The sequence below is a fragment of the Pogoniulus pusillus genome, chromosome 26 (assembly GCF_015220805.1).
Source record: "Pogoniulus pusillus isolate bPogPus1 chromosome 26, bPogPus1.pri, whole genome shotgun sequence".
NCBI lineage: Eukaryota > Metazoa > Chordata > Aves > Piciformes > Lybiidae > Pogoniulus > Pogoniulus pusillus.
Genome location: NC_087289.1, coordinates 16,881,833 through 16,905,394, shown reverse-complemented (window position 1 = coordinate 16,905,394; position 23,562 = coordinate 16,881,833). Strand labels below are relative to the sequence as shown.

Genomic DNA, 23,562 nt, shown 5'->3' with positions numbered 1-23,562 from the left:
AAGTGCAATCAGACTGAGCAATGACAATATATAAACTATCAATAACATAAGCAGGTAAATAATTATCCTGGTCAAGCTTGACAAATACTACAAGATAAAAACACTGTAAAATGAAATTGGTTTAACCTCAGCATTCAGTAATAGAGTTACAAGCCTCATAACAAACCAATTAGTTTATTTTTCATTTAATACATATGACTCAAAGACCACAACAGGATGAGACAGATGATAGGTTTATTTTCTGTACTCCTTCCAAAAGCTGTACTTTTGCTTACCTTGAATCTATTAGTGAACAGCTCCAGTTTGGGAAATAACTCTCTGTTGGTATACAGGCTCTGAAGAGCTTTCAAACACTTCAACCTCACTTCACCTTGCTAAATAAAACACACTGAGATTAGCTGACAGAATCCCCCCATCGAATGCAGATGAATATTAAATCATACCAGACTGGAATTTGTTTCATGTACATTTGAAATTCTATGTAGATGAGTTAGCAAAGCCAATTTGCAATTCAGTTAAACCCCAAAACCACAGGCAGCTGCCCACAAACAATGCTGCATTTTCTCCCTATTTGCATATATAAAGAATCTACTGTGCCAGCAGTTAAATGTCTGGTGCTGTTTGCCTCTCAAGTAACTGCACAGAAGCAAAGTAGCAAGTAACTACAAAATGAAACCATCTGATCTCTAGGTGACTGCTGAAAACTGACTGGTGGTGAATGGTGCCACATCCAGCTGGTGGCTGTCACTAGTGGTGTCCCTCAGGGATCTGTGCTGGGCCCTATCCTCTTTAACATCTTCATAGATGATCTGGATGAGGGTATGGAGTCAGTCATCAGCAAGTGTGCAGATGACACTAAGCTGGGGGCAGATGTGGCTGGGTTGGAGGGCAGAAGGGCCTGGACAGGCGGTGAATGGTGCCACATCCAGTTGGCAGCTGTCACTAGTGGTACACCCTAAGGATCAGTGCTGGGCCCAGTCCTGTTCAGTATCTTTATTGATGATGTGGACCAGGAGATTGAGTCCAGCTTCAGTAAGTTTGCAGATGACACCAAGCTAGGAGCAGCTGTGGATCTGCTGGATGGTAGGAGAGCCCTGCAGAGGGACCTGGCCAGGCTGGATGGGTGGGCAGAGGCCAATGGGATGAGATTGAACAAGGCCAAGGGCAGGGTTCTGCACTTTGGCCACAACAACCCCAAGCAGCACTACAGGCTGGGGACTGAGTGGCTGGAGAGCAGCCAGGCAGAGAGGGAGCTGGGGGTACTGATAGATAGTAAGCTGAAGGTGAGCCAGCAGTGTGCCCAGGTGGCCAAGAGAGCCAATGGCATCCTGGCCTGCATCAGGAGCAGTGTGGCCAGCAGGACAAGGGAGGTTATTCTGCCCCTGTACTCAGCACTGGTCAGGGCACACCTTGAGTACTGTGTCCAGTTCTGGGCCCCTCAATTCAAGAGAGATGTTGAGGTGCTGGAAGGTGTCCAGAGAAGGGTAGTGAAGCTGGGGAGGGGCCTGGAACAGAAATCCTATGAGGAGAGGCTGAGGGAGCTGGGGGTGTGCAGCCTGCAGCAGAAGAGGAGGTTCAGGGCAGACCTCATTGCTGTCTACAACTCCCTGAAGGGAGGCTGTAGCCAGGTGGGGTTGGTCTCTTCTGCCAGGCACCCAGCAACAGAACAAGAGGACAGAGTCTGAAGTTGTGCAGGGGGAGGTCTGGGCTGGATGTTAGGAGGAAGTTGTTGGCAGAGAGAGTGATTGGCATTGGAATGGGCTGCCCAGGGAGGTGGTGGAGTGGCTGTCGCTGGAGGTGTTCAAAAAAAGCCTGGCTGAGGCACTTAGTGCCATGGTCTGATTGTCTGGATGCTAGGTTGGACTGGATAATCTTGGAGGTCTCTTCCAGCCTGGTTGATTCTGTGATTCTATCTAGCAAGGATGGGGATGCTAAACTTGGGGTAATTCCTAAGAAATTTATACCATGGTAAAATCTGTGAGCAGTTATGGAGAGTAAGGACAGGAAGAGACTAATTAAAGGAAGAGATGAAATCATTTAACTAATTAATTAAGAGGTCAAGCACAAGAGGAATATAACCACCAGAAGGAAAATAAAATAAAACCCCAAAACCAAAGAGGAAGCAATGAAGAAAACTTCCTGTAAACATCTTTGTAGCACAAGTAATTCAAGTTACTTTGCTTTGAAGGAAGAGGAAAGAAAGTAATTGTCACTTTGGATATGCACAGTGGGTAGGAAAAGAAATAATACAGGAAAACTACAATAGAGATGATTAAGCTTATTTGAGAAAGACTTTTTAGTGGCTTATTTAGCACTCCAACTTCTACAGAAAGCTGTGGAGTAACCAATGTTTAGAAAACATAGAATCATAGAATCATAGAATCAAACAGGTTGGAAGAGACCTCCAAGATCATCCAGTCCAACCTAGCACCCAGCCCTATCCAATCAACCAGACCATGGCACTAAGTGCCTCATCCAGGCTTTTCCCGAAGACCCCCAGGGACGGTGCCTCCACCACCTCCCTGGGCAGCCCATTCCAATGCCAATCACTCTCTCTGTGAAGAACTTCTTCCTAACATCCAGCCTATACCTACCCTGGCACAACTTGAGACTGTGTCCCCTTGTTCTGTTGCTGGTTGCCTGGGAGAAGAGGCCACCCCCCACCTGGCTACAATGTCCTTTCAGGTAGTTGTAGACAGTAATAAGATCACCCCTGAGCCTCCTCTTCTCCAGGCTAAACAGGCCCAGCTCCCTCAGCCTCTCCTCATAGGATTTGTGTTCCAGGCCCCTCACCAGCTTTGTTGCCCTTCTCTGGACACCTTCCAGCACCTCAACATCTTTCTTGAATTGAGAGGCCCAGAACTGGACACAGGACTCAAGGTGTGGCCTGACCAGTGCTGAGTACAGGGGCAGAATAACCTCCCTTGACCTACTGGCCACACTGTTCCTGATGCAGCCCAGGATGCCATTGGCTCTCTTGGCCACCTGGGCACACTGCTGGCTCATCTTCAGCCTAATGTCTATCAGTACCCCCAGGTCCCTTTCCTCCTGGCTGCTCCCAGCCACTCAGTCCCCAGCCTGTAGTGCTGCTTGGGGTTGTTGTGGCCAAAGTGCAGAACCCTGCCCTTGGCCTTGTTCAATCTCATCCCACTGGCCTCTGCCCACCCATCCAGCCTGGCCAGGTCCCTCTGCAGGGCTCTCCTACCATCCAGCAGATCCACACCTGCTCCTAGCTTGGTGTCATCTGCAAACTTACTGATGCTGGACTCAATCCCCTTGTCCAGATCATCAATAAAGATATTGAACAGGACTGGGCCCAGCACTGATCCTTGGGGAACACCACTGGTGCCAGCTGCCAACTGGATGTGGCACCATTCACCACCACTCTCTGAGCTCTGCCATCCAGCCAGTTCTTGATCCAGCACAGAGTGAATCTGTCCAAACCATGAGCTGACAGCTTGGCCAGGAGCTTCTTGTGGCAGACAGTGTCAAAGACTGTCTGTGAGCACCACTGCAGACAAGAGATGAACTTTACTCTTAACCAGACAAAGAATAAGCAAAAGCATTCCCAAGACTAGATTTTAGCCAGATTCTCTGCAGCTGTGGTTTGAAGTGCATAGTGAGTATGAGTCAACCCAAGGCAGCAAATATTTGTGACAACACAATACCTTTAACTCTGTTAAAACTTTGCAGCTCTTTTTGTGTAGTCACATCTGTGATTTACAAACAACAAGGACATGTCTGAAAGGAAAGCCTTGATATTTGCAAATAATGGAAATCACATTTGCAGTATCAGCAGCCTAAAACTGCTTCTATTCTCCTGAAGTTGATCCCCCCAGGAAAATAGACTTACTTGGGATTTTGTTCAATTTTTAACTGCAATACTCACTTCATAATCCTGAATTTATCCACACTCTCATTGATTCCATGCATGCCTCTTTCTCCACTCTAATTATTCCTGTAATTCTCCTTCTCTCAAAGGATTTTCAGATATGTCTTAATGTTGTTACAATTTTACTTATATATAATTCTTTTTTATGAATAGGAGAAATGTTTCACAGTAATAATATTTAACTCTTAATGCTTTATTTAACATTTGAAATTAGAATCATAGAATCAATCAGGTTGGAAGAGACCTCCAAGCCCAGCCAGTCCAACCTAGCACCCAGCCCTAGCCAATCAACCAGACCATGGCACTAAGTGCCTCATCCAGGCTTTTCCTGAACACCTCCAGGGATGGCAACTCCACCACCTCCCTGGGCAGCCCATTCCAATGCCAATCACTCTCTCTGACAACAACTTCCTCCTAACATCAGCCTAGTCCTCCCCCAGCACAACTGGAGAGTGTGTCCCCTTGTTCTGTTGCTGGTTGCCTGGCAGAAGAGCCCAACCCCACCTGGCTACAGCCTCCCTTCAGGTAGTTGTAGACAGCAATGAGCTCTGCCCTGAGCCTCCTCTGCTGCAGGCTGCACACCCCCAGCTCCCTCAGCCTCTCCTCACAGGGCTGTGCTCCAGGCCCCTCACCAGCTTCATCACCAAGTGTTTAGCAACACTTTTCCCTGTTTTGGTGAGAGGATCCTCCAGACATGAGTTTTGAGCACAAACTTGTTACTGCTGCTAATGAACCACAAAGCCACCCACAGACTTCTTCATGGTGGTAGTGTGCAGTAGCCTACATTACTATGGCAGACTTGGAACAAGAAGCCATCATCCTGAGGCAAGCACACCATTTTCCTGTTGGTTACATGCCAATCAGAGGACTCCAACCAACAATCTGTCATTCCTGTGTAGGTCTCACTGTGCTCCACAATTTTGTCTCAGGATTCTTATTAATCATAGAATCATAATGTTTTTATAGTTAGAATCATAGAATCAGTCAGGGTTGGAAAGAACCAGAAGGATCATCTAGTTCCAACCCCTCTGCTATGGGCAGAGACACTCTACCCTAGATCATGGTTGAAAAAGATCACAGATCTAGATCATAGTTGAAAAGACCTTTCAAGTTCATAAAATCCAGCCACTATTTAATGCTATCAACTCCAGTAGAGAGATGTGGCTCCTCAGCACCACACCTCTACCTCTTCTAATCACTGCCAGGGATGGGGATCCAATCACCTCCCTGGAGAGTCTGTTTCAGCATTCAGAAACTCTTTCATTGAAGAAGATTCTCCTAGCACCTAACCTAAACCTCTCACCTGATGCAACTTCAGGCCATTTCCTCTTGTCCTGTCACTTGTTACTAAGGAGAAGAGACCAAGCCCCACCTAGCTCCAACCTCCTTTCAGGGAGTTGCAGAGAGTGAGAAGGTCTCCCTGAGCCTCTTGTTCCATGCAGTTAAAAGTCTGGAGCATTAGTTTGCCATGTCCCAGTGAGAATCAGACATCCTTAACGTTAAGGGACACCACAGCTGCAGAAAGGTAACTAAAGGTGCACTGCCACGTCCCAGCCCATGTGCCAAATGAAGGCTCAGGGCATGTGGAGATGACGACTTTCTGAGCCCCTAGAAATCACAGAATCATGGAATCAACCAGGTTGGAAGAGACCTCCAAGCTCAGCCAGTCCAACCTAGCACCCAGCCCTATCCAGTCAACCAGACCACGGCACTAAGTGCCTCAGCCAGGCTTTTCTTGAACACCTCCAGGCACAGCAACTCCACCACCTCCCTGGGCAGCCCATTCCAATGCCAATCACTCTCTCTGACAACAACTTCCTCCTAACATCCAGCCTATACTTCCCCCAGCACAACTTGAGACTGTGTCCCCTTGTTCTGTTGCTGGGTGTCTGGCAGAAGAGCCCAACCCCACCTGGCTACAGCCTCCCTTCAGGTCGTTGTAGACAGCAGTGAGCTGTTAGGTATGTTTTGAGGAGGCTGGTCCAGACAGCCACTACAGTCACTACTGCCTCTTCATGCTTTGTTCCTCTTGGATTTCTTCAATTCTTTTTTTGGTGGTTAAGGTTATTCTGCTCTGAGAAAAAAATGTACTAGGTTTTAATAACAGAGAATTCATTTTCTCAGCTCTTTGCCCCACAACATTTCTGCAGACCATGCTGCTTCAGTTTTTTCTCTTACCTAGAAAACTGACATAAACTGCTGATTCTCTGTTGTATGAAGAGACCTCCCTGGATATCTCTGTGCTAAAAACTTGTTTTTCCTTTTGATTTATCTATCTTTCAGAAATTCAGGGATGGACTGCTTTGTGGGCCTGTATCTGGACTTGAACTAGGCTGATTTTTTGTCTAATACCAAATCTCAGTGATGAATTTAGAGACAAAACCTACTATATTAGATACAGATATATGCTAGAATCATAGAATCATCCAGGCTGGAAAAGACCCTCAGGGTCACAAAGTCCAACCTATAACCTTACTCTACAAACCCCTCTGTTTACTACCATCTCCTTTGACTTATTTTGCAAGAGCAAATAGGGTCTCAAGCAGAAGAGATCTGTACTGGTTAAACCATCACCATGTAGGAGGAGTATTTACTCTCTGCTATTTGTTCATTTATGGCAGCTAAGAATTAGCATCAAACTGGTTAAAAAATGTGCACAAATTGCCTGTGAAGTCCACACTAACCCAAAAGCAGCAGGGAGCAAGGCAGAGCTGTTAGCACAGTTCCTGCTCTGACAGGTCTCACCTCACAAGTACCTACAGAGCTACCACTGCTGCATACAAGTTGGGTTTTAACTCCTACATGCCATAAAGGCAGTAGCTCACTCCCCAGATCCAAGTACCTTGTTTCTAGGGGATTACAAGAAAGTCTCTTCACAGAGAGAGTGATTGGCATTGGAATGGGCTGCCCAGGGAGGTGGTGGAGGCACTGCCCCTGGAGGTCTTCAAGAAAAGAGTGGTTGAGGCACTTAGTGCCATGGTCGGGTTGGTTGGCTAGGGCTGGGTGCTAAGTTGGACTGGCTGATCTTGGAGGTCTCTTCCAACCTATTTGATTCTATGATTCTATGATCAGTCTCTGGTTTTGTTTTCACTTTCCTTGCCTTTAAAATTATTTATTCCCCTCAAATTCCAATCTTCCAAAAAAAAAAAACCCAAACCACAATTCCAGCAAAACTGGAGTCAAAGAATCATCCAGCTGTGAGAAAGAGGAGGTCTGAAAACCCAGACCAGAGTGGGGCAGAACTGTAAAGTGGGATTTTTGTGCTTGCTGCCTGCCATCATTCAGCCACCAAGGCAAACGCTGGAGACAGGCACAAATGCTTGTCATGTTTTTCTCCTGCTGCTGAAAACAAGAAGGGGCTGAATGGGGAGAGCTTCCAATTTCCATTCTGTTGTCATGTATTCCCACAGCTTCTCTGCAGCTATATTCCACCTCACTTCAGCTATCAGCTCTTTCAAATTACTGGCTCTGGGATATGGCCGTGGTGGTGTTAGGTCAACAGTTGGACTCAGTGATCTCAGAGGTCTTTTCCAACTAAAACTGTTCCATGATTCTATGATTCTGGGTATCCTCACCCACAGTTTATGGGATGACTATGTTACTTGGTCACAGAATCATAGAATCAACCAGATTAGAAGAGCCCTCCAAGATCAGCCAGTCCAGCCTATCCCCAAGCCCTATCCAATCAACCAGACCATGGCACTAAGTGCCTCATCCAGTCTTTTTGTGAACACCTCCAGGGATGGCACCTCCACCACCTCCCTGGGCAGCCCATGATGCTCTAGGGTGGTATGCTGAGGTAATCTGCTGCCTACTGCCATACAGACATACACTGCCAAACAGATGTGACTGAGTTGGAGGGCAGAAGGGCTCTGCAGTGGGACCTTGACCGCCTGGACAGATGGGCAGAGTCCAATGGGATGGAGTTCAATAGCTCCAAGTGCAGGGTGCTGCACTTTGGCCACAACAACCCCATGCAGAGATACAGGCTGGGGTCAGAGTGGCTGGAGAGCAGCCAAACAGAGAGGGATCTGGGGGTGCTGATTGATACCTGCCTGAACATGAGCCAGCAGTGTGCCCAGGTGGCCAAGAAAGCCAGTGGCATCCTGGCCTGCATCAGGAGCAGTGTGGCCAGTAGAACAAGGGAGGTTATTCTTCCCCTGTACTCAGCACTGGTCAGACCACACCTTGAGTACTGTGTCCAGTTCTGGGCTCCTCAATTCAAGAAGGATGTTGAGGTGCTGGAACATGTCCAGAGAAGGGCAACGAAGCTGGTGAGGGGCCTGGAGCACAAATCCTATGAGGAGAGGTTGAGGGAGCTGGGATTGGTTAGCCTGGAGAAGAGGAGGCTCAGGGGTGATCTTATTACTGTCTACAACTACCTGAAGGGACATTGTAGCCAGGTGGGGGGTGGCCTCTTCTCCCAAGTAACCAGCAACAGAACAAGGGGACAGAGTCTCAAGTTGTGCCAGGGTAGGTATAGGCTGGATATTAGGAAGAAGTTCTTCCCAGAGAGAGTGATTGGCATTGGAATGGGCTGCCCAGGGAGGTGGTGGAGGCACCGTCCCTGGGGGTCTTCAAAAAAAGACTGGATGAGGCACTTAGTGCCATGGTCTGGTTGATTGGATAGGGCTGGGTGCTAGGTTGGACTGGATGATCTTGGAGGTCTCTTCCAACCTGGTTGATTCTATGATTCTATGATTCTGACAGCCTCCAGAGGAGGAGACTCCACAACTGCTCTGGGCAGCCTGGTCCCATGCTCCAGCGAACTCTGAGCATTCTGCAGCAGCGCTCCTAGAAAGACCAATCTGGGTCAGGATGCTGACAGTAAAGGCTCATCTGCTTTCCTTAGATAATATTAACAGAAGAGTTTAGAGTAAAATATGTGTTCCTAGTGGTTTTGGTGAGAGTGTGAGGACTGCTAATCCCAGTTCTTGACAGCTGTACAAAACCCTCACACAGTCAGAACAGCAAAGCCCTGTTTCATCAGTGCTAGGAATGGGCTCCTCTTACACATATGCTTATATATGGGTACTTAGACTTGTTGCTGCCTAGCAGAAGCAGGTTTTGGATGCCATCACTTCAAAGAACTGTGGTGAGATAAGAAAGAGCCTCTGGATATCAAACTTTTTCCTTCCACCTAGTGTTTTGATAGTTTTTGAAGAAAAAGCTAAAGAGAGCTTTGAAAAGATTCTTCAAGGAAAAAAGAACTGATGGGAATCCCACCAGTTGTGGAGCCAGCAATGTCCTTTGGGGATCTGGAGTTGTTCTCCTTTACAGAATCACAGGCTAGTAGGGTTTGGAAGGGACCACTGGAGATCATTTACTCCAACCCTCCTGCTAGAGCAGGATCACCTAGATCAGGTTGCACAGGAACATGTCCAGGCAGGTTTTCAAGTCTCCAAAGGAGGAGACTCCACAACCTCTCTGAGCAGGCTGCTCCAGTGCTCTGCCACCCTCGAAGGACAGAAGTTCTTCCTTAAGTTCAGGTGAAACCTCCTGTGTTCTAGTTGGTACCCTTTGCCCTCTGTCCTATCACTGAAGAGCCCAGCCCCATATTGAGAAGATCCCCCTCTCAAGTCTGCTCTTCCCCAGGGTAAACAGTCCTAGGTCTCCCAGCCTCTCCCTGTAAGAAAGATGCTCCAGTCCTCTCTGTTGGACTCTCTTTAGTAGTTTCCTGTCTCTCTTGAACTGGGGGGCCCATCTGGAAATCTCCTTCCTGCTCTGCTTCAGACACAAATGTTATCAGAGGTAACCTGATGAAACTTCTCTTTCTCTTGCAATGAGAAGAAAAGCACCACAACAACATTCCTATTAAGAGACCCTAAACCACAAAAAGCACACGAACCAGGCATGCAGTTTGGGAGCACTGTACCCTAATTCCAGTAAATACTTTGAGATAAGCTGGCTGAGAGAAGGCAAGAACAATCTCTTCACAAATCAAAGAGGATGTTCTGAGTATGGCCTGGGTATGTAACCCCAGCTAGCTCTAGTGACAGCCCACACTTACCCTGTCATGCAGTGTCCAACCAACGTACTTTAAATAACTATCATTCAGGAAGGCATCGCTGTACATTTTCATCCAGACACCAATTTCTTCAATACAGACAGCTCTGATCTCAGCAATAGCATCACTAATAAGGCAAAAAGAAAAGGATTAATGAGATTACAGACACCTCCACCATTTACTTCTCATTCCCACTGCCCTAGCTGTAATCAGGGTTTTTGCTTTTACTTTCAAAGACCTTCAGTCACTGTTCTCACTGTCATCTCACTGATTTTCTGTTCCTTTGTGTCTCTGAACTCATTGATCTACCAAATAACATCAAGACTCCTCCATTCAGATATGGAATTCCTTTATATAAAAAAAATTATCACCCTAGCTTGCTTCTTACCCTATCACCCCAACTTTTACTTCCCTATTTCCAAACAGAATTATGAGTCCCAGCTACCAACCTTCTCTGGACAGTCCTTTCTGAAACACTGTCACTGATGACACTTGCTGAGCAGGTTTGACTCTGTCCAGCTAGAGGTGTAACAGTTAAAAGGTGGAAAAAGCTATTAGGTCTAATGAAAGGAGCCTGCCTGGGGCACACACTGGATGGTACACAGGTGGATCTTGCTTTTTGCATCACGTGAAAGCCTCCATAACAAACTCCAACAATAGGTTTTGATTTCTATGTTGCTTTCTTCCAGTTTTGTTTTTTTCCACATTCTGACTATGTAAGTGATAGAAGTAGGAAAGACATCTCTCAGGTAGACTTATCAGCTGCTTATTAAGGAGGGGCAGCAGGAAACTGTCTGGAGAGATCACCTAAAGAGATGAGGGATGGAAATTGTTTCAATGTGATTGGCACTTTCCAGCTTGACTGACAGGGAGCGTGGCATATTTACTAATAATGACTGACAGCCAAAGAACAGGAAAAGGGATTGAGGCCATCTGGCCCTTCAGTAACTTCATCACAGAGACATCTGTTCCTACGAGAAACCACTTGTGCCACTCCAGCTGGCACTGCTTCACAGTTCCAAACTTCAGCTGTAATAAAAGAGGGACACAAAGAGCCACTGCACACAGGAAGGCAATGTCTGGTCCTTTGCAAGCAGTGGCCTTGCTTATGATTGAGATTCTTGGTCTGTGTTTCTGTTAAAAAAAACACCTTTTTTTTTTGGGAAAAACAATAAACATCAATTCTAAACCAGCATCAACAGAGCCCAAAAATGAAACCCACTTTATGAAAAAGAAACTGTATTCCTCCTGAAGTCTTCAGTTTTACAAAGTAAAGTGCAGCTGATCTTATGTTCTTACTACTTACTTCATCTTCCTTTCTTACTATTTACTACTGCATGAGCTCATATACATAAAAACAGTGTAACCCCACACTGCAACTGCCTGTGTACAGCCAGTCTCCAGGCTGGGCCCACTGTACTGGATACACCAAGGTGAAAGTCACTGCTTGTACCTGAACACCACACTCAACTGCAGGACCACATGTGACCAGGTGTGACACTTTCTCTGCCTTTCCTCACCCATGTGGTTTCAAAATATAGGAGGGAAACTGCACTGAAGTAACAACATAAAACATGAATCTAAAGCTGCTGTATGAATCACAAGATCAGAGGATATTAGGGGTTGGAAGGGACCCAAGGAGATCATTGAGTCCAACCCGTGCCAGAGCCAGGACCACACAATCTAGCACAGATCACAGAGGAGCACATCCAGACAGGCCTTGAAAGGCTCCAGAGAAGGAGACTCCACAACCTCTCTGGGCAGCCTGTGCCAGTGCTCTGTGACCCTTACAGCAAAGAAGTTCCCCCTTGTGTTGAGCTGGAACCTCCTGTGCTGCAGCTTACACCCATTGCTGCTTGTCCTAAGGAATGAGAGGGGGGTACTGGGGGGAATGCCACCAAACCACTATCTTTGTCTCTCTTGAAAGACACTGATTCTATCAGCTTGCTAATCATTAAAAGTGGCCTGACAAACTCCCTGAAGACTCTACAACCTCAAACCCAGGGCAGCTGTCAATTCAATACACAGACAAGCCACACTGCAGGCAGAGCAGGTAATTAAATATGCCCTAAACATTAACACCTTCAAATTCTTACCAGGGAATTCTTACACAGGTTGTGGACACTGTAAGGACAAATGTGTTAAAAAACAACCTGCAATATGGGGAAGACAGCCACACATACAGATGCTCTCAGTAATCTGTCTTTGTTTTTGCCAACACACAGAAGAACAGGATGCATTTTTTGTCACCTAAGATATATGTTTCACATCCTTAGGGTAACACATTTGCAGCAAGGGACAAGGATTAGTTTTGTTTATAGCTTTGTTTGTATTTTCATCCCCCTGTGCTGCCTGGTTTTTGCTTCTTTCAATCTCTTACCTGCTTCCCTACAAAGCTTTATCTATTATACTTTCTCCATGAAACACTTTGTGTCATGCAACACTCTTGTTTCCCAGAGTGGAAATTACATACACCTTGTGACCACCATCTTGTTTAATAAGTAGTGGGAAAAGGAGCACCTTGGAAGGAAGGAGACAGAAGCACCTTTCCTGGGCAGCCTCTTCCAGTGCCTGATGACCCAATTCAAGAGAGATGTTGAGGTGCTGGCAGGTGTTCAGAGAAGGGCAACAAACCTGGTGAGGGGTCTAGAGCACAGCCCTGTGAGGAGAGGCTGAGGGAGCTGGGGGTGTGCAGCCTGCAGAAGAGGAGGCTCAGGGCAGAGCTCATTGCTGTCTACAACTACCTGAAGGGAGGTTGTAGCCAGGTGGGGTTGGTCTCTTCTGCCAGGCAAGCAGCAACAGAACAAGGGGACACAGTCTCAAGTTGTGGCAGGGGAGGTCTAGGCTGGATGTTAGGAGGAAGTTGTTGGCAGAGAGAGTGATTGGCATTGGAATGGGCTGCCCAGGGAGGTGGTGGAGTCACCATCCCTGGAGGTGTTGAAGCAAAGCCTGGATGGGGCACTTAGTGCCATGGTCTGGTTGATTGGCTAGGGCTGGGTGCTAGGTTGGACTGGATGATCTTGGAGGTCTCTTCCAACCTGGCTGATTCTATGACTTAGTAAAGACATTTTTCATAGTATCTAATCTAAACCTCCCTTGCTGCAACTTGAGGCCTTTTTCTCCCATCCCAGCACTTGTTGCCTGGGAGAAGAGGACAGCTGCCACTTGCTTTCAGGTAGTTGTAGAGACCAATGAAGTCTCCCCTCAGCCTCCTCTTCTCCAGACTGAACAACTGCAGATCCCTCAGCCACTCCTCACAGGACTTGTGTTCAAGACCCCTCACCAGCCTTTTTGCCCTTCTCTGGACACACTCCAGCACCTCAAGGTACTTCTTGTGTTGAGGGGCCAAAAACTGAAGCCAGTACTCAAGGTGTGGCCTTATCAGGGCTGAGAGCACAGGGGGACAATCACCTCCCTACTCCTGCTGGCCACACTATTCCTGATCCAAGCCAGGATGCTCTTGGTGTTCTTGGCCACCTGGGCACGCTGCTGGCTCATGCTCAAGCTGGCTGGCAACCACCACCACCAGATGCCTCTCTACCAAGCAACTTTCCAGACACTCTGCCCCAAGCCTGAAGCATTGCATGGGGTTGTTGTGACCAAAACACAGGACTCAGTACTTGGCCTTATTAAATGTAATACAATGGGGCTAGGCTCATCTATCCAGACTGTGCAGAGCCTTCTGCAGAGCCTTCCTCACCTCCAGCAGATCCACACTCCCACCTGGAAAGTTACTGAGGGAGCACTTGATCTCCTCATTGAGGTCACCAGTAACATGTTAGATAGTCCCCAGTACTGAGCTCTAGGGAGCACCACTAGTGAGTGGCCACCACCTGGATTTAGCTTCCCTTAGCACCACTCTTTGGGCCCAGCCATCCAGCCAGCTCTTGACCTGGCAAAGAGTGTGGTGTGCCTGTGCAGACCACAGGCAGCCAGTCTGCCCAAGAACCTGTGTGAGGAGCCACATCAAAGGCCTCACTGAAGTCCAGGCACCACCACATTCACAACCTTTCCTTCATCCAGCACGTGGGCCAGCAGGCCATAGAAGCTGATCAGGTCCATCAAGCAGCACTTTCTCTTCATAAACCCATGCTGACTGGGCCTGATCCCCTGCTAGTCCTGGATGTGCCAGGTCAAACTGGTGAGCCTGTAGTTTCCCTACAGCCTTCTGTGTAAATGGGCACCACATTTGCCAACTTGCAGCGAAGTGGAACTGCCCCAGCCATCCAGCACTGCTGCTAGAGGATGGCAAGGCTGGAACCCCACTCCAACACCAGCTTACTAGCAGGAGTACAGCCACATCCTGAAAGAAACAGTTTTGTAACCAACTGCGTGCCTAGATCGAGTTCCTGCTACTCCAGTTATGAAGGTCAGCAAGGGTGAACTGATGTGGCAGACTCTGAATCGTATCATGGTAAGGGATTTATTCACAGAGTCATACAATTAACCAGGTCGGAAGAGGTCATCCAGTCCAGCCTAGCACCCAGCCCTGTCCAGACTACCAGACCATGGCACTAAGTGCTTCATCCACTCTCTTCTTGAACACCTCCAGGGACAGAGACTCCACCTCCCTGGGCAGCCCATTCCAATACCAATCACTCTCTCTGCCAACAACTTCCTCCTAACATCCAGCCTAGACCTGCCCTGGCACAACTTCAGACTGTGTCCCCTTGTTCTATTGCTGGTTACCTGGGAGAAGAGGCCAACCCCACCTGGCTACAGCCTCCCTTCAGGGAGCTGCAGACAGCAATGAGGTCACTCCTGAGCCTCTTCTTCTGCAGGCTGCACACCCCCAGCTTCCTCAGCCTCTCCTCACAGGGCTGTGCTCCAGGTCCCTCACCAGCTTTGTTGCCCTTCTCTGGACACATTCCAGCACCTCAGCATCTCTCTTGAATTGAGGAGCCCAGAACTGGACACAGCACTCAAGGTGTGGCCTGAGCAGTGCTGAGCACAGGGGCAGAATAACCTCCCTTGTCCTGCTGGCCACACTGTTCCTGATGCAGGCCAGGATGCCATTGGCTCTCTTGGCCACCTGTGCACACTGTTGGCTCATCTTCAGCTACTCTCTACCAGCACCCCCAGGTCCCTTTCTGCCTGGCTGCTCTCAGCCACTCTGTCTCCAGCCTGTAGCACTGCTTGGGGTTGTTGTGGCCAAAGTGCAGAACCCTGCCCTTGGCCTTGTTCAATCTCATCCCATTGGCCTCTGCCCACCCATCCAGCCTGGCCAGGTCCCTCTGCAGGCTCTATGAACAATTAAAGTAACATTCTTTTGAAATCATTACCACTTGGACATGGTGTAGAGGGGATATGATAAATGTTTATAAGTATCTGAAGGCTGCCAGGAGCAGGGGGACAGGCCCTGCTCACTGCTCCCTGGGATAGGACAAGGAGCAATGGGTCTAAGTTGCAGCAAAAGAGGTTCTGCTTCAACACAAGGGGGAACTTCTTTACTGTAAGGGTCCCAGAGCACTGGCACAGGCTCCCCAGAGAGGTTGTGGAGTCTCCTTCCCTGGAGACTTTCAAGGCCTGTCTGGATGTGAGCCTGTGAAAATATATCTATATCCTGCTGCAGGTTTGCATTTGCATGACATAGCACTGACCACTAAAACATCTCTCTGTGATGTGCTAATGCTGCAATTACTGTTTCATGTTCTCGGTATAAATGTCCCAAACTATGAAGAAAGGAAAAACACACACCTTAACTGCAATTCAGCTAAAACTACGCTTTTGACTGCATAATTTAAGGAGGATAGAACCTAAAGTTGTAGCTGTGGCTAAAGCATGTATGGTGGAAGTTAACTTACACCCAAAACATAGAGAAAGAAATGCATACTCAGACATATTCAGCAATCAAAACTGTCCTCTTATGATAAGTACTGTTTGTTTCTTCTCATGTTCTTAAGATGCATCAATACTTGTGCTCCCACCTTGGACAACTTTTCAAAACACAAAGATTCAAATCCCATGGCTCCCACAACTCTATCCAGTTGCTTTACTGAATTAAGCTCAACAGGAGCCAGCAGTGTGCATTTGCAGCCCAGAAAGCCAAGCAGAGCCTGGGCTGCAACAGGAGGAGTGTGGCCAGCAGGGCCAGGGAGGTGAATCTCCTCCTCTGCTGCGCTCTGCTGAGATTCCACCTGGAGTACTGCATCCAGTTCTGGAGCCCCCATTACAAGAGGGATGTGGAGATGCTGGAGTGTGTCCAGAGAAGGGTCAGGAAGATGCTCAGAGGCTGCAGCAGCTCTGCTGTGAGGACAGACTGAAGGAGTTGGGGCTGTTCAGTCTGCAGAAGAGGAGGCTCCCAGGTGACCTTCTTGTGGCCTTCCAGGATCTGAAGGGAGCTACAAAAAAGCTGGGGAGGGATGTTTTAGGCTGTCAGGGAGTGACAGGAGTGGGGGGAAAGGAGCAAAGCTGGAGGTGGGGAGAGTCAGTCTGGAGGTGAGGAGGAAGTTGTTGAGCAGGAGAGTGGTGAGAGCCTGGAATGGGTTGCCCAGGGAGGTGGTTGAGGCCCCATGGCTGGAGGTGTTTAAGGCCAGGCTGGATGAGGCTGTGGTCAGGCTGCTCTAGGGTAGGGTGTCCCTGGGCATGGCAGGGGGGTTGGAACTGGCTGATCCTTGTGGCCCCTTCCAACCCTGACTGATTCTAGGATTCTATGTGTGGATAGCTCTACTAATTAACACAGGTTACGCTGACATTTCCTTCCCAGACTTTCTTGACACTGCTTCTGTGGCATCCAGAATACTACATCAGTAGAAAATTCAACACAGAAACTTGACAAGACTTATGAAGATGCTTTGTGAGCAGTCTACTGCAGTATATATTTTCTTACCGGTATCTATGAACAAATATACCCTTAAAAATAGAGTTCATCATATTCTCAATTTCATCCTGGTTTTCTTGCAGCTGAAAAAAAAAACCAAAACAAAAGTAAATGAAAGAACACTGTTGACTTATTACTTGATATTCTACAATCCCCCATTGGGAAACATTACAAGACCATTAAAAGATCATTTAATTAAAGCTATTAGTAGATTTCCCATTTCCTATTTCCCCAGCACATGTCTATATACATATGTAATGCCTTAATGGAAGAAACCCAACGTTTTCTACAAACAGAAGTGAATTTAATTTCAAATTAGTCCTTTGAAGTGGCCATCACCATTTTTTGCTACCAAAACATTGACAGCTAAAGGCTCCATTCAGCAATATCAGCAGTCCTGTGTGCATAGCTTAACAGAGCTGTGAGTCACTGAGCGCCGCAGAAATGAAGCTGGTTACAGATTTGGAAGCCCCTCTGAAAAATATGAAGTCCTTTTTTAAGGGAAGTAGTTAAAGATGTTCTCACTCATTACCTTCAGTGCCCATGACAACTGAGTTTCTGTACCAGAAAAGCCCAAATGCAAAGATAAAGTTATGAGCACATTTTAAGAGATAAGAGTGTTCCTTACAAAGACCTTCTTATTAGTTGCTGTGCAATATAAGCATACTTTTGTGCTAGTTTGAAGCAGGCTAGAATGCTTTGGTGAGAAGGACTAGATTGCAGGCTGTGAAAGGAAAGCAATGGGGATGTCTGCTTCACTCATAGGCTTGCTGAGATGTATAAGAACAAGAACCAAAATCTAGATAAGGCACTTCTCCTGCTGGGGAGGTCCAAGCTGCATCTCTCTCTCTAACCTCACCCTCTGTTTCTCTGACTAATCCACTTTGCTTCCTAACCCCCTGGCTGAACCTCCATTCTTCCTTGGGACTGGGGTAAGGTTGAGAGGGGTAGGGGGAAGGTGAAGAGGAGGTTGGGAGCCCCTCCTGGGGACTCAGGTTTCTGGGAGGGGAGTTGTGTTTCTATATTACCTTTTACCTTGTCTGTTTCTGTCTATAACTGTATCTACTGTAACTATCTGCTTGTGCATTGTGCCAGCTGTAAATAATAAGCTTCATTCAATTTCCAGAGCTGGCTGAGTCTAGTCTGGGTGATTTCCAAAGTGTGGGGGGGTGGGGAACACCCAAACCATCACATCTTTGTAAGTACTATGGAAAGCTTTGTATCAATCAATTTGCCAATACATCCCTAAGCAATGTCACTGAACCAAAGAAAATATTCTCATACTGTCAGGTTTTGTACTAAACCAAATAAGCAGGACCTCATCACACCAAAATGCAGTTCTGTTAGAGAAGATAGGACCAGAAGCAGAACTGCTATGACACTCGAAGCCATTATTCTTCCATCAAGGTGTTTCTTAACATCAAAGCAGGATATCATCTGTCATGCAAATTTCCCCACCTATTCAGCAGGAAAACCACAACAGAGCTTTGCCAGTACAGAGTGCATCTATGCATAAACTAAGAAACCCAGTACAATTATGGGCAGAGAGATTTAACAGACAAAACGTTTTAAAGCCAGAGGCAGAACCACAGAATTTTTGAGGTTGGAAAAGACCTCTGAAATCATCAAGTCCAACCACGAATCCAACACCACCAAGCCCACTAAACTACGTCCCAAAGTGCCATGTCTAGGAGTTCTGTGAACACCTTCAGGGACAGCAATTCCCTCCACCAGCCTGGGCAGCCTGTTCCAATGTCTGACAAATCATGCTCAGCTGTTCTGGTCTCCTGCAGAGCAAGGCCTCACAATCACTTTCCCCTAGGGGTTTTACTTTTCAAGCTGTGTTTATATCACAGCATCACAGTATCACCAAGGTTGGAAGAGACCTCACAGATCATCAAGTCCAACCCTTTACCACAGAGCTCAAGGCCAGACCATGGCACCAAGTGCCACGTCCAGTCCTGCCTTGAACAGCTCCAGGGACGGCGACTCCACCACCTCCCCGGGCAGCCCATTCCAGTGTCCAATGACTCTCTCAGGGAAGAACTTTCTCCTCACCTCCAGCCTAAATTTCCCCTGGCACAGCCTGAGGCTGTGTCCTCTTGTTCTGGTGCTGGCCACCTGAGAGAAGAGAGCAACCTCCTCCTGGCCACAACCTCCCCTCAGGTAGTTGTAGACAGCAATAAGGTCTCCCCTGAGCCTCCTCTTCTCCAGGCTAACCAATCCCAGCTCCCTCAGCCTCTCCTCGTAGGGCTGTGCTCAAGACCTCTCCCCAGCCTCGTCGCCCTTCTCTGGACACGCTCAAGCATCTCAATGTCCCTCCTAAACTGGGGGGCCCAGAACTGAACACAGGACTCAAGGTGTGGTCTAAGCAGTGCAGAGTACAGGGGCAGAATGACCTCCCTGCTCCTGTTTATCTTCCAGTTCAGCTCTAAAGCAGCTTGCAGAACCTGGGAAGTGAAGGCTTCTCATTTCCAGAGATGCAAGGAAATGCTCTCTCCATTGTGCAGAGGGCAAACTGAGGCACTAAGGGTTCCTGACTAATTGTCACACACTTGCCCAGTAAAAGGGATGATGTACAGAGCAAAAGGGTGGCTGCACACCAAGGGCTGGCACTCAAGCATATTCAGACGTGGCTTTAGGAAGAAAACACTATTTCCACCATCAGTTCAATCCACAGATAAGTAATAGAATTGCTTTGGTGCCATGTTTTAAACACCTCCAGGGACAGCTACTCTACCACCTCCCTGGGCAGCCTGTTCCAATGCCTGACCACGCTTTCAGTACAAACACTTTTCCTACTATCCAACCTAAACCTCCCCTGGTGCAACTTGAGGCCGTTTCCTCTCATCCTAAATGCTTGTTAAAGTATCCTAATCTCAAAATGGAGCATGAATTTCTAATCTCTCCTCAGCTGGTTGACTTCACAGGACACAGTTCAAGGCTGACAGGTGTGTAGTTTTCTGGCTCCTCCTTACGACCCTTCTTGTGGATGGGTATCACATTGGCCAGCTTCCAGTCTTCAAGAACCTCTCCAGTGAGCCAGGACTGTTGATGATGGAGAGTGGCTTGGCCAGCTCAGCTGCCAGCTCTCTCAGCACCCTAGGATGGATCCCATCCGGTCCCATGGACTTGTGAGGATCCAAGTGTCTCAGCAGGTCCCTTACTGCTTCCTCATGGATTAGAGGGGGACTGTACTGGTCCCTGACTCCTTCCACCACTTCAGGAGTCCAGCTGTCCTGGAGACAACCTGTCCCACTAGTGAAGATTGAGGCAAAGAAGGTGTTAAGCACCTCTGCCTTTTCCTCATCCTTTGTCACTCTGTTCCCCTCTCTATCTAACAAGGACTGGAGGTTGTCCTTGGCCCTTCTCTGCCATTCAGATATTTAAAGAAACATTTTTTATTTTCCTTGGCAGCCATGGCCAGCCTGAGCTCCAAGTGGGCTTTTGCCTCTCTAATTTTTCCTCTACAAGACCTAGCAACTTCCACATAAACCCTATGAGGAGAGGCTGAGGGAGCTGGGGTTGTTTAGCCTGGAGAAGAGGAGGCTCAGGGATGACCTCATTGTTCTCTACAACTACCTGAAGGGGCATTGTAGCCAGGTGGGGGGTGGCCTCTTCTGCCAGGCAACCAGCAACAGAACAAGGGGGACACAGTCTCAAGTTGTGCCAGGGCAGGTCTAGGCTGGATGTTAGGAGGAAGTTGTTGGCAGAGAGTGATTGGCATTGGAATGGGCTGCCCAGGGAGGTGGTGGAGGCACCATGCCTGGACATGTTCAAGCAAAGCCTGGCTGAGGCACTTAGTGCCATGGTCTGGTTGACTGGCTAGGGCTGGGTGCTAGGTTGGACTGAATGATCTTGGAGGCCTCTTCCAACCTGGTTGATTCCATGATTCTATGATAGGCAGGCAAATAGCCACAGAAACATGGGGCTAGAGATAACCCAGCAGACTGTGGAGTAGAATGAGGATGGGAATGAACCTAGAAGCCTGAAAAATGAGACCCTCACAAGAAAGGGGTAGCTCCTGGAGAGCTTTGGCTCTGAATCATTACTAGAAAAACACACCACAGAAGACAGGAAGGAGAGTCTGAGCTCCAAGAGCCAGGAAAAGGTTAAAATACTGAAACAATGTATTTTGGCACACCCTTGAATGAGAAGTTGGGCAGCACTGTACAAGACTGAGTGGCATAGACGAGGGGACAGCATGAATGGCTTCCTCACCCTTTTCTACAGGGAATTTAAAGCCTGCTATAAACTTGGTAAGTTATCAGCTTTAGAACCAATACAGGCACCCAGGTGCAGGGCAATCAGAGATTCAGTAGGTCCATGTGAGAACCCTTTGTTATAGAATCAAAGAATGGTTTAGGTTGGAAAGGATCTCAAAGCTCATTCAGTTCCAACTCCCCACCACAGGCAGGGACACCTCCCACTAGAACAGGTCCAGCCTGGCCTTGAGCACTTCCAGGGAGGTGGTGGAGCACAGAAGCCCCCAACGTGATCAAAGATCACGTTGGGGGCTTCTGTGCTCCACCACCTCCCTGGGCAACCTGTGCCAGGGTCTCACCACCCTCACTGCAAAGAACCCTTTCCTAACATCCAGTTCCAATCTCCCCTCTGCCACTTCAAACCCATTACCCCTCACACTGTCATTACAAGACCTTGTCAATAGTCCCTCCCCAGCCTTTCTGTAGGCCCCTTCAGATACTGCAAGGCCACTCTAAGGTCTCCTCAAAGCCTTCTCTTCTCCAGGCTGCAGAGCCCCAACTCTCTCAGCCTGTCCTCATAGCAGAGCTGCTGCAGCCCTCTGAGCATCTTCATGGCCCTCCTCTGGACTGGCTCTAACAGTCCCATGTCCTTCTTGTGTTGGGGGCTCCAGAACTGCACACAGTAATGTGCACAGTTAGGCTAACATTTAAAAAATACAGTTCTCAAACCTATCTCAGTTTCATTAACAAAGTAACATTTTTTACAAACCCATGAATTTTCTGCCAAGCTTTAACTGCTTTTTATGCTTTCAACTTCTCTAGATCATGTACTTGACTTGAATTTTGAGTGTTTAAATTCAGGCATCTTGAGAGAGCATTCTTGTCTCAGAATTCCTGCTCTGACCAATGCAAAAGTGATTTAACATGTTCCCCCTTAAAGCCAAGTAAAAATAAGGGCAACATTCTCATCCTGATCCTGCAAGCACTTTGAGAAGCTTGAGAAGACACATAGGACGAACACAAAATTTGGCTTGCTCCTGACAGCAACTAAAAGCTCCTGTTTTATGTCAGATTGTGACATAAACCACCCAGCTCAGTTGGAAATCTCACTGACAGGAGTAGATCTTCATCTACTGCTTTCACATGAGGTACGTGGAAGACCGTATGAGAATGAGAGGCTTCAGAGAGACTGTTCCATCTCTTCTGCTTCAGATTAATCTGCCACACTTGGCTTGCAAACTGTCCCTACAGATCTTCAAGAAGATGAAGACATGGCTGTGGCTGTGCCTCTGAGGTTTGGTTATGATGGCACTACATCAAAAGAACCAACTAAGAACCCTGCTGCAAATTCAGCATATTCAAACCCAGGGACCATACAGCATCACGTTAGGAATTCTTACAGAGTAGTCAGATCAGCTAAACCTAGCAAATCTCTTCTGCACCAGGTCCCCTGCTGGGCTTCACACCACGTATTTGAGGGTGCACTCAACCACCACCACTCCTCTCTGACTTACTCCCATGCAACATTTTTGATTAGTTTCGGGGAGTGGTGATAGAAGAGAGACTGAATACACACAGCAACAGTGAAGGTTTGCCAAGGGCTCATTTGGTTTCACAGCCCTGTGCCAGCCTGGGTATCATGGCTTCAGTCTCCCCAGAGCAATTATACACTGCAGCTCCTAAGGACCTCAAAAGGACAGCTGAAGGAATGAGCAGAAAAGATGTTCATAGACACAGAGATACTAAACCAAGCTTAGTTTAGTTTTTCAGTGTCCTTCCCTGGCAATCCAAAGCAACAACTGAGAAATCTGGAATAGAAGCTGTGCTTCAGCTATTCTGACAAAGCAACTCTTGCTTTTTAAACTGCTTCAAGGCTCACATGGAATTTAACATTTAAAATGTTTCTCCCTGTAGCTTGGCCAGAGAGATTCTTCTTGTTTGGTACCTTAATGCATGACTTTAAAGAATCATGAAAGCCAAATAAAACTGTGTTACTGACCAGAGGAGCAAAATAAACCCACAAATACATAACTGTAATTTTCCCCAGACAAAGACTGCAGGGTCAAGGAATTCTGAGTCAAAGGTATACCTAAAAGAATTCAAGATGCCTAGAAAGTAAAGTTCCCAGATAGCCTTCATTTGCCACAACATAAAACAGTGGGTGGAAGAAATATATTCAGAACTAATATATAAAAGAATCAATAAATGAAAATCTAAGTCACACATACTTCAACTTCTCAATCAATCTTATGAGTCTGACATGGCACCTCCCCAGGCTGAGGCTGTTTGGGTGCATTGCCTGTTCATTTTCTACTTGGCACCTCTACATTTCTTTAAAGTATAACTTTAAAACTGAATTATGTCCTGGGATGTAATACTTTATTTCAGGATGATTACAGCAACCTTCCAATGGTTTGGCTTACCTAGTGTTAGTGTGGTACCAACTTTAATGTCTCCCTAGCTTCTTCACCCAGAGACCAAGTGCTATAGCCCCACAAGTGTTTCTTGAAAGAGGCTACAAAAAGAAGTACTGATGAGACCTACAGAATAACTTCAGTGATGCAAGGGAGAAAGACCACTGCAGTGAGAGGTTACATGTGAGCCTCTTTTCAAAATCCTTTTGCATAACCAAAATAGC

General features: G+C 47.3%; 1 protein-coding gene across 3 annotated transcripts in view; it reads right to left on the bottom strand.

Moving 5' to 3' along the window:
- STAG1 (STAG1 cohesin complex component) overlaps positions 1-23,562 on the bottom strand; it is a 232,677-nt gene that overhangs the window by 76,735 nt on the left and 132,380 nt on the right. For all 3 annotated transcript variants that reach the window (XM_064165354.1, XM_064165355.1, XM_064165356.1), the window contains 3 exons: positions 16,729-16,802; positions 9,903-10,026; positions 276-374 (listed from right to left, as the gene is read on the bottom strand). In XM_064165354.1, coding sequence (XP_064021424.1) covers positions 276-374; positions 9,903-10,026; positions 16,729-16,802 — 297 coding nt within the window. The remainder of the gene's footprint in view (positions 1-275; positions 375-9,902; positions 10,027-16,728; positions 16,803-23,562) is intronic.